Source organism: Capsicum annuum, chromosome 6, assembly GCF_002878395.1.
Source record: "Capsicum annuum cultivar UCD-10X-F1 chromosome 6, UCD10Xv1.1, whole genome shotgun sequence".
Lineage (NCBI taxonomy): Eukaryota > Viridiplantae > Streptophyta > Magnoliopsida > Solanales > Solanaceae > Capsicum > Capsicum annuum.
Window position 1 is genome coordinate 204469014 of NC_061116.1, and position 11669 is coordinate 204480682.

Consider the following 11669-nt stretch of genomic DNA (forward strand, 5'->3'; position numbering starts at 1 on the left):
GTGGAATAGGTATAATTACATAGAAAATATACGAAAATATGTATAAAATATATAAAAGTACCCATTAAAATAAAAGTTGGTTGGGTGCACTGGTATTTAAGTTGATCCTCCACTGAAGGATGTCCCAGGTTCAAACCTTGTTGAGGTGATTTTTATTTTTTTCAATTTTTAAATTTTTTAAGCACCCAAAATGCTTAAATCCTGGATCTGCCACTGCATTCGCTCAATGTTAGTTTGCAGTAGTAGATTAGTTATTACTTTTACTTAAGTTACAAACTTTATAATTAAAAGAATTTCTGTAATACTTTTTAATTGATGCAATTAATTATGTAAATATGCTTTACATTGTTGTTGATACAAGGTTTTCAACTCCAATTACTATATAGAACTTTATTCTCAAAAAGCCTTTAATGTAGATCTTGCATCAACTCAAGGGATCTACTAATTTACATGGATTTAGCAAACCATTAGAGTTGTTTAGGTGGGGAAAAAGAACATGCACATGTTGGTTGCTATCACTACCAACACATATTCTCTTCAGTAAAGATCACATGCATGAATAAAGCAAATCCTCCCTCTTTCCCTTATTTATATATCTAACTTCTCTCTATTGAGAAAATGGGATGATTGGATAACAATTATTCTTTCATCGCAATTTTTTTTTTCACTTTATATAAGTTTAAGATCACAATATTAAAAAATATTTTGATAAATTCTATTTATCTTTAGTATAAAACAATACAATTCAAATTTGGCACAAGTCAAAATCAGAATAACAAATTAAAAAATGGAATTGCTATTTATATGGTACAATCAATTGTAGGGTATTGAATGACCAAATTGGTGCCGGGAGATCGGTGACAAGGTAATTAAGGCATCCTATCACTAATTAAATGAATGTTTTTTATTATTTATTTATTTATTATTATTATTATTATTATTTAGGCTATAATGGATTAAGAAAGCAGTATGGAGCAACATATTTCTTGTAGTAATATAATTGGGGAATGATTATAATCTTAACAAGTGTAACCTCAACGATTTTACTAATTTCCTTGTAATCATGATGAATGCACCAAAGCTACATAGCATGCACGAGGAAGGAACACAAATATCTGAAAATGATCATAACTATAAAGCGAAACTATATAAAGAACAGTAAGTTAAAAAAAAAAAAAAAAAACTTATTATACCATCCTTTTGAGATGAAGCAATATGTATGGTGGCACAGAGCAGCACCAACAGTATGGCTGCCTTCTTCATCTTTTATGTGTATTATTACACTGAAGATAGAACTATTGTGTTGTGTGACGAAATTCACATATGCTCAACCAGCTTTTATGAATTTGGGTTTATTAAATTGCCCCTACGTTACGAGTGAATTTACAACAACTGCCATCATTTCTCTTTCCTAGTTATGACAACGAAGCAAAGGTGCACGTGCAATCCTCGTGCTGATCCAGGGGACAAAGATTTAGCAAAAACTTACTTAAATGCATTAAAAAGAAAATTACTACTGATAATATACACATTTTTAGTTCACTTACAATTTTTTATTTTTTATTTTCAATTTTACGTTCATTTTATAAAAGATCATCATTTAAAATTTGCAAAATATAATTTTCTTTATTTAATTTCTAAGTGGGCAAGAAATTTTAAGTTGTAGTAGTAAAATAAATAAACCTAAGCGACATTACCTAATCATACACCATGGGCAGAATCCCGTCAAGATTTTGAAGACTGGATGGATGCCCCCTTTTTTTTTTTTTTCGGGTGATGGGTTCACTAAGGAATCGTTTGATAGAATGAATAATAAAAATAATTTTATGATAAAGTTTGAGATTAACTTTATTCCACGTTTGATACTGTATAGGGTATTATCTAGTCTTGGGACTATTTTATCCCACCATCTGCACTAAAATAGTGAAATTATTATCCAACATGACGAACGGAATAAAATAATCTCATAAAATATCCCAACTCATGGGATATCCCAAATGACCCCTTAATGTTATATATTTTAAAATCCTTCCGTGCGTATGTTATAAAGAACAGTGAGTAAAGCATCAATCTTTAGTAATTGTTTTTTTTTTTGGCGGCTCTATGACAGGCATCATGTTCCCATACATATAGGAAATTTTAAATTAAGTCGAATTATTGTGTTTTACTCTTTTGTTTAAAGAATTACTGTATAATTTTTAAGTTATGATCTTCTCAATTTCCTTCTGCTAACGTCAAATTCTCAAGTACCATGAACTATATAGTCGATGCAAGGGTCGAATATGGTAAAGGCCTTCTGGCCAGCGGGCGTTTGCTCATGTTCTACGTGCTACTAGTTACATCCATCGTCCCAATCTATATGGCAATGCCTATTTAAATTTTCTCGGGTGCAATTGAGGTGGAGGACGTGACATATTTTATATAGTTAAATAATCTATATATTAGACGCTTGAAATATGCTCAAAAGTTTTTAAAATTTTTGCACACAAAGTGTCTAATAGGAATACTTTATCATCATATGTTAGGTGTTCAATTAAAACTGATTCTACCGTATACTTCATCCGTACCTTTTAATGTGATACATTTTTAATTAGACATGAAATTTTTTTAAATATAGAAAGATCGAAAAGTTGCAAGGTAAAATAAGTTGAAGTAAATACATGAAAGATTCTTAACTAAATTAATTTTTTTGAGATACTAAAAGTAATTTATGGAGCTTGATTTAGAACCGACGGAGTTAGCTCAAAGATGTTAACCTGGCATAGGCACATGGTTATGGCAGGATAATGTTGGGTGGTTGTACTCCAAGATTTATAGTTATCCCCAACTCAAGAAATGACAATGCTACAAAAATAACCATAAAATCAAGATTATTAAAAACCAATGAATTGTGAAAAGCAGAAGAACGTGATAGTTGGCAATTGGGAATATAAGGCATTCAAAATCTGGTACTGAAAGGAAATCCCATGTGGTACTCTTAATTTATTTGTCTTTTCATTGAAGGATTTTTGGCAACTCCTTAGTGGTCGACAATAATTCGAAAATGTTTAATGAGGAGGGCATGTGCAATTAGTCATGATGAATGGACAATGAGCTAAGGTGGCAGCTTGCATGTGTACAATATGTAGGAGTGATTAATTAATGTAGCTAATCTTAATTCGTATGGTACGAGTGTGGGATGTAGGGTCCTCGCGATTGGTTTAACTCTACTCAAATTATGTGTTGGTACTTGGTGTGTTTCTTACGAAGGAAAATAAATAGTTAATAGTTTTCTTAACTATATTTTGAGGTTAAGTAAACAAATATTATTTCAAAATCATTTATACTATATAAGAAAATATATTATAAGGATAGTGAAAAGGGTTGGGGGTGGAGCGTCGGGGTGGGTTGGTCAAGGAGTGATGGGTTGGGATGGATAAAAGACAATAAATTTAGCATGTCACTTATAAAAAAAAAATTTTGCAGCTTCATATATAGACGACTTGCAAACTGTGAAATGGAAATCAAGTAATTTTCCTCGTACTTCATATCTTAAGGAAATTTAAATTCACGATCACTATTTTACAGGGTAAATTGAATCCAATAAAAAAAAGCGAATCACATCATGGCACGTGGTAAATTTAAACCAAATATGAAGAGGCGTCTACAGGTGATGATTTGGGGAAATCAAGAGGACTCTCCCCGCACATTGTGAAAAGTAGAGGTGTTCGTGGTTTGGTTTTTAACCAAATCGAACCACGATCCAAACCAAACCGATTAAAAAAACCAATATTTGGTTTGGTTTGATTTAGAATTTTAAAAAACCGATACTAATTTGGTTAATCAGCACCAATCATGTTGTCGTTTCACATTAAGGCGACCATTCAAAAACAATGACGATATGTATAAGAAAGTGACTTGAGTTTTAACCTAGCTAGAAAGTCCATTTTTTTTTTTCCAGTACAATAATCTGTTACACCAATGTGCAATGTACGTGTAACCTTACATAACCATTACACACCAATAAATCTACTAGTAAAAACCTACGAATGAACACCCATCAAGAGACGGATGCCATCTTTAGATCTTTGATGATTGCAATAGGACAATGATCCACTATTATTTTATTGTCATTATTTTAGCATTCTATCATGTTACTAGTCCTCTCTTTGAGCCTTTAATTAAATATAAATATTCTAAAGTGGCTAAGTTCATCCGAAACTTTTCTTTTATATTTACTCTGCTCAATTTCTGTCTGCAAAAGCCATCACTAATTAAGTTTAAAAATTACACCAGCTTAGTTGAAGATGTCTATAGTCCCCAATTTGTTCGTCTTTTGTTAAGTTCATGTCTTATCTACGTTTATTATGAACTTTACAATTGACCACATCAACTATTTGGTTTTTTAAAATAAAATTATAATCAGATTTCTGTCCTAGCTTAACTTTGTCTTAATGAGATGAATTTCTATGAAACAGGAGTGGTTCAAGCGTGAAATTAATGAAGTGTTTGAGACCTTAAAAATTTTAATAGTGAATCTAAGATCTTATTTTCACTTAAAACAATATTGTAGATTGTAAAAAAAGATCTAGAATTTATATATGAAAAGAAATCTATCTTTTACCAAAAATATTTTAGAATTTGGAATTAAATAACTCAAATCTTCATATTAATAAATAAAGTCTTTACAACAACATCTAGGGTAATTGTGCAGGTACATGACTAGAATTTTATCGACTAGAACTAATCCTGAATTTTATATTACTTTGTGAGGATAACTAAAAACTTTTATGTCATTTAAGAACATTACATTAGAAACAACAAGTTTATGTGATTTATATATATATTTAAGGTTTCTTATAAAAAATTTAATTTAGACCATGATATTTTTAATATTCTTGCTATCTTTTTCATGGCATTTCAAAAATTTAAAATTATATCAAGAACTGCAGTTAAAGAGGAAATTATACCTGCAATGTATTTCTAACTTAAAGAAATACAAAAATCGAAATGTATGATGTTAAAAGGTCTAATTTTGATCATTCAAAATAAAATAACCAAATTAAATCATAAAATTTTTATAAATAATTGATTGAATAATAATGCTGGGACATACCAATAATTATTTGCGGGTTGATTTCCCCATTTGTAAAGTGTGACTATATAGCCACACACTTCTTTTACGAAACAATTGTACCTTTATCTACTAAGTTCAATGTTTTATTCTCTATTTGCTTTTACTTGTAACTACTTTTCTAATTCAATTTATATTTTTACTTGTTACTTTTCACGAAAAAGAAAAAAATTATATTTTATTATTTATATTCATTGTTTATTCTCCAAACCATTTTTAAGTTATATTACTCTAAACATCAATTAACAAGGGTAGTATGATAAAAAGTCATATCAATAATTATTTTCTTCACGGATGTGCCATGTAAAAAAAATAACAAGCAAAACCTAACTGAGAGAGTATTTTTGTTTTTCTGTCACCTTCTGACAGAAAAAAATATTACTTTATAAGTAAGAGGGTGTTTGGATAGGATTGAAATGTAGTCAAACTAGATTTTAATTACTTTTTTAGCTTTTTTAGGTGTTTGGTAAACTAAAAAGAGCTTAAAAAAGGCTAAAAGTGAATTAAAAAAAGCTAAAATTGAGAAGCTGGATACCTCCAACTTTTTACTTTTTAGATTAAAATTTTTTTAGGTTTGACCAAAACATTTACCTTTTTATTCCTTATATTTTCTTCTAATTCCTACAATACCTTAAATTTTGTAGCCCTTATTGATTTTTCTCTATTTTTCTTTTTGCCTCCTTTTTTTCATCTTTTGCTTCCTGTTTTCTCTTCATCTTTCTCCTTTATTTTCAAAGAATCCATCATTATATAAGAAAACACTCAAAAATTTTATCGTCAAATCGAGTTTGTGGTAAGTTCTTCTCTATCCGTTCATATAAAATCTTTACATGTTATTTAAATTTTAAAAATTGATTCTTTTTAAAATTTGTTTCATTTCTAAAAATTTTATGTTGTTTACAAGCTTGCAATATTACAATATAATACTATATTTATATAAAAAATATCTTAAAATTTTTATTTTTTAATATTTAAAAATAAAAAAAAGTAACTTATATTTATAAATTGACCTGGCATAATCACTTTTGAAAGTGTATTTAAATGAAAATTATTTTTATAGTATTAGAATTAAAAATCATAAATAATTCACGTTATTATGTGTTAACAACTTTAAGGATATTTAAGTCATTTTGACAACAAAAAAGTGATTGACAACACTTGTTTATCAAACACATCAACAAATTTTTTTCAGTTTCAACACTTCTATCCAAATACTTATCTACTTAATTTAAAAGCACTTATTTTAAACTTTTAATCACTTAAGCAAAAAAGTAATTTTTTTAATCCTATCCAAACGGGCTTAATTAAAATTGGCATCCATTTATGCACTTGAGATTTTAGTGAGAAACAATTTGACCAGCTTCATGCTATGTCCTATGTCCATCAGTACTCAGACAAATAGAAAGAATCAACCTAGAAGCGCTTCCACTAGAAGAGAGCGTTTGGATTGACTTGTTTATAATTGTTTATAAGTGTTTTAACTTTGTACTTTTCTAATTTTGATGGTGTTTGAAAAGGTTAAAAAGTGCATTTTGCGCCCACTTTCAGGCCAAAAATGTGTGAAAACAAGTCACAAGTCATAAATTGCCGCATTACAACTTTTAACTTTGCTTATTAAAACTACTTTTTAAAATCCAATCCAAACACCGTCGATTTTGAATTAATTTGCTGCTAACCATATTTCAATTGTTAGAACAAAAAAGAGGAGAAGGAACGTTTACTTGACATTCCCACGTCAGGTTCCAACATAAAGTTTTCATTTGAAAGATATTGAGGACCATAAATAGCTGAGTAGTTATTTATTTACCTCCCAATAAGAATACCAGCAGAGAGATCAGTTGAACATTCAAATCATTGGACAAAGTACTATTATTCTCTAAAGCCCTAGCACACTTAAGAGTGTGCATCTAGAAATCCTCGAGATCAGTTGACAACATCAAGGACCAACTTGCGGGATTTGAAGATAGACCATCTCAAACGACGGTAGTAGGCTGCTTGAAGAAGCGCGAGCGATAAAACAAATATCCATTTGAAACCCATCTGTACGAATTGAAATATGTCAAGAGAGTTGGGCATATATTATCATATAGTGTATAGGTGATCGACTGAAATAAGGATCCACCAGGTGTCAACATGCACACGAATCAGCTACTCGGAATGCCATAGCAGAACACTAAACTCTTAACTTGGTGTTACGTGGGATGATCTCAGCAAGTTTTAATTCTTTCAGGCTTCAGCAAGCATATATAACACTTATGGAAGAACTTTAACCAAAAAGATGGTGCCCACAAACTAACAAACAACACAGGGATTGGTGTAAATGCAGGAAATGGAAGAAGGGGAAATTATTGCAACTTACCAGCTTCCTCTCTTCCATCTCTGGTTCGGCAGCCCATGACAAGAATGAAACAACATCTTTTCCCATCTGTCCAGCGTAACCATTATAACTCTTGCAGAAATGGTTCAAACATAAACCAGATGTAAGGGGAGAAAAGGAAAGATATATTACCTGCGCCTCCGTTGCAGGGGTGTCATCCTCATACTCAACGGCACCATCATTAAGCATTTTAGGCATTGCTATAGCTCCACCAGGAAAGTAAGGATTATAGTGAAGTCCTTCTCTAATCTATAATAAAAGTTGAGCAGCAAAATGAGCTCTACTGAAATGAAGTTTTATTGACAAATTGGTATCGAAAAACAGTAACAAAGCAGGGTCAACCAACTAAATTGAAATGTGACGGTACCAATATCACCTAGCAACATCTTCAGATGCACGCCATCTTCTTTTATATGTAACTTTTTTTTTCTCTACTAGTTTCTTTATTCAAACCAAGAAAACAATCACAGAGCAAAAGTAGCGTGAGACAGAGGAATTACCGAGACACCAGCAGGAGGGTCGCGGTAACCAGTTAGAAGAGCAAAAACATAGTTTTGACCATTATGACGAGCCTGAAAAGGGGAATAAATCAGGCAAGGCAGATCAAATGTTTGTCAAACTTTAGAAGACAATCAGTACCTTAGTAATTAGACTTAGATCAGGAGGATAGGCTCCTCCATTAGCAAACCTTGCAGCTGCTTCATTTGAGTAAGGCTGAGGGAAACGATCACTCAGCTTCCCAGGGCGGGTAAACATCTCACCTTCGTCATTCGGCCCATCAACAACCTCAATTTCTGCTGCCATGGCCTTGGTCTCTTCCTCAGTGTATGCAACACCAACAAGATCACGATATGAAATTAGAGACATTGAGTGGCAAGAGGCGCATACTTGCTGGTAAACCTGGTGACCTCGACGGATCCTGTATCAAAAGTGGAGGCACACAAGCTAATTGGCTTTGCATCTTCTTTGAAACCTAGTGTAAAAATAGCTTTTGAAAAGCAAAAAAAATGATATCCCTTCTCTAGACGGTAAGAGGCCTGAAAAATAAGGCTACGCAGTATGAACACCAACTACACCCATACCCATCACGATACAGGGGAAAATATTGTAAGAACACAGGCTGAATTACTTTTGTCCGTGGACAAATATTTCCATATGATAGACAATAACTAAGAGAAAATTTAGTGATCCAGATTTTTACAATAAAATGAGAGTATAAACTAAGAAACTTAAACAATAATGTAGCAGCGCGTAAGTACTTACGAAGCATGATCATAAGAACTGAGGATGCCTTCGTGAGGCCAGGGATAGCTGGGACACTCTAGTCCATGCTCTGCCTCATCAGAATAAGCAATTGTTGCAAAACTAAGGAGCCCAGACACTCCAGCACCAAAGACTGCAAGTGCTCTGAAAGACTTCGAGCCAGCAGATCCAAATCCATCCAGGCCATGCTTCAAAATAAATAATAGAAACAGTTTGATCAACTGAAAATCATTCCATGTGCTTTTATAAGGCATCTAATGCAAATGTTAATGATTTACCAGAACACCACTATAGCTGCCAGTTGCAACATAAGCAAAGAATTCTTCTAGGAAAGGAAAATCAAATGAACACAAGGGCTACTTTGAATATTTTATCCATCTCATGAGCTAGAAGTAACATTTTGATATATCGTGTTATATTATAAATATGCCTTCATTTTCGTCCATTTGCCACAGTAAGCACAACCAAATTCAATGAATGCATGGAAATGATATTCTTGTAGATGAGCAATTGCCCACCTGAAAGATACTATTGTTGCAATCTAAGGCACAAAGTATATCTTGGCACAATCAAAAGCAAAGTCAAGCATCTGACAGCAATTCTATGGCAAGTCACACTATCTAAAGCACCACCTGATTAAATTAGAACAAAGTTTATGAGAGGTTATTATATGGAACTTCCTCCTAAATGTAAAGAAAATACGAAAAATATATTGGGATACCATAGATGCAAAGGGAACCCATGAGACCTCCAAGTATCTCTTGTTCTGCATCTTTATTCTTCATAGTCGAAATAAAAGAAGTTAGTTGGCAAGACAACTATTTCCATCCTCCCAACTTTTTCAGGATTGTGGCATAGTTGTGGTTGTTGTGGTGGTGGTGGTGAAGAAGCCTAATTGGCAAGACAAGTCATATTAATTATTATATGGGAGGGGCAATAAAGCCAATGCTAGCCTACTTACATTCTTGTCATAGATCCACCTAAAAGAAAGAAAAGAACAAATTTTTTGTTTGGCTGATTCCTAGGCTAGTGTGTCTTCCCCATGCTGCCCATTAGTGCTAGTAGACTATACTACATAACACCTCCGGTCATAACTTTTAGCTAAATATTAGAATTGAGAATTGAAACATAGCATTTGAGGTTGCATTAATCGAGGATACATACAAAAAAAGGGGGGGGAAGGGGGTTGCACTAAAGCTCCCACTATGCGTAGGGTCCGGGGAAGGGTCCCACCACAAGAGTGTATTGTACGCAACCTTACCTTGCATTTCTGCTAGAGGCTGTTTCCAAAGCTTGAACCCGTGACCTTCTGAACACATAGCAGCAACTTTACCAGTTACTCCAAGGCTCACCTTTGTAATCGAGGATACATGACCGAAGAAATTGTTCTATTTCCGAACTTTACCTTCAAAAGGTGTAGATATTTACCAGAACTTTTCTTGAATTATGCATTTTCTCCTCATATGACGAGAGATATGATGTTATATCGTAGTGAATATTTAGTTGCTAAAGTTCAACATTTCCACAATATAGTGTTGCAGAGATGTGGATACCAACATGGATGTATGGTCATACAAAATTAGACCGGATTAAAAAAGATCACATTCGCCAAAAGGTGAAAGTAGCACACGTGGAGGATAGAATGCGAGAAAGTTGCTTAAGATGGTTTGGACATGTCCTACATTGACCTACAGATGCACCGCTTTTAAGGTATGAAACTATGGTGGGCGAAGGTGTTAAACGGAGACGATCAAACATAAAATCATTTGGAAAGTTGTCTCGAAAGAGCAACAGATCTTTGGTATCAATGCAAACTTAGTTAAAGATAGACATAATGGGTGAAAAAGATTCATATAAGTAATATCTAATAGTGAGAATAGGTTTAGACTTGCAATTAGTATTATTATTTAATTTTGATGATCGTGGAGTAAGGACCAACTATTATTTATAACTTATTTTCACTTTTATTTTAGGAAAAAGGATCAAATTTATACCTCCATTATGACAGGGATCAATTTCACCCTTCATTATACTATTTGTACCACCATTTACCTACATGGTTCAAATATACTCCTCCTCCGTTAGGAGTGTCCAAGGTGGACCAATTCCATGCCAGTGTCACGTGGATTTGGGAGTCCACCTTGGCCAATCCTAGCTGAGAAGGGACATTTAACCATATAGGTAAGGGCGAGGTATTGTTGTACGGATAGTATAACGGAAGAAAAGATATCCTTTTTGCATAGTAAGGGGCAACTTTGACCCTTTTCCGATTATTTTATTTAATATGATAAAGTCGTGGAAACAACTTCTTGCAGAAATGCATGGAAAGGTTGTGCACAATAAACCCCCCATGGTTTGGCCCTTCTTCGGGCCCTGCACATACCAGGAGCTTTCGAGATATGAAATGAGCTTAAATCAAAATTGGAGATTCATCTAAGAGACCCCAACTTGTTTAGGACTGAGGCATAGTTGTTGTTGCTTGTGACTGAGAGATATGAATAAATATGAAATAATAAAATAAAGTTTCTTCTGTACTATGTCAGGCACTGACTGCAGTCAAGAAGCTTTAGATCAGATGCTTCATATTGAATGGAAATCAGTCATAAATTTACTCGCACTAGGTTGGAAATGCAGTAGTGCAGAAGCTGTCACAGTGGAAAAGGCTGACTACATAAACCTTGTAAGACATTGGTAAGAGGTTTAGTCAAAACCCATGAAATGTATTTTACCATTTGTGAAATGAAAGCAAGGGCTATTCAGTGAAAATTGATACGAAGATGATGTATTCTCATCTCACATATACCGATAAACTATTAGAAGGTTAGTGAAAATTGATACGAAGATGATGTATTCTCATCTCACAACACAACAACAACAACAACAAACCCAGTGTATTCCCACCTAGTGGGGTCTGGG

General features: G+C 33.2%; 2 protein-coding genes across 4 annotated transcripts in view; both read right to left on the reverse strand.

The window, feature by feature from the left end:
- Positions 1-1331, reverse strand: part of LOC107876136 — a gene marked incomplete in the record, with an annotated part of 2717 nt that extends 1386 nt beyond the window's left edge. The window contains 1 exon segment of the mRNA XM_047413785.1: positions 1193-1331. Within this exon segment, the coding sequence (XP_047269741.1) occupies positions 1193-1263 (71 nt within the window).
- Positions 1332-6883: 5552 nt separating this feature from the next.
- LOC107876134 (cytochrome c1-1, heme protein, mitochondrial) overlaps positions 6884-11669 on the reverse strand; it is an 82618-nt gene continuing 77832 nt past the window's right edge. For all 3 annotated transcript variants that reach the window (XM_047413787.1, XM_016723147.2, XM_047413786.1), the window contains exons 4-9: positions 8754-8941; positions 8130-8409; positions 7991-8062; positions 7623-7739; positions 7473-7538; positions 6884-7153 (exon numbers count right to left, since the gene is read on the reverse strand). In XM_047413787.1, the coding sequence (XP_047269743.1) occupies positions 7037-7153; positions 7473-7538; positions 7623-7739; positions 7991-8062; positions 8130-8409; positions 8754-8941 (840 nt within the window). In that variant the 3' untranslated portion in view covers positions 6884-7036. The remainder of the gene's footprint in view (positions 7154-7472; positions 7539-7622; positions 7740-7990; positions 8063-8129; positions 8410-8753; positions 8942-11669) is intronic.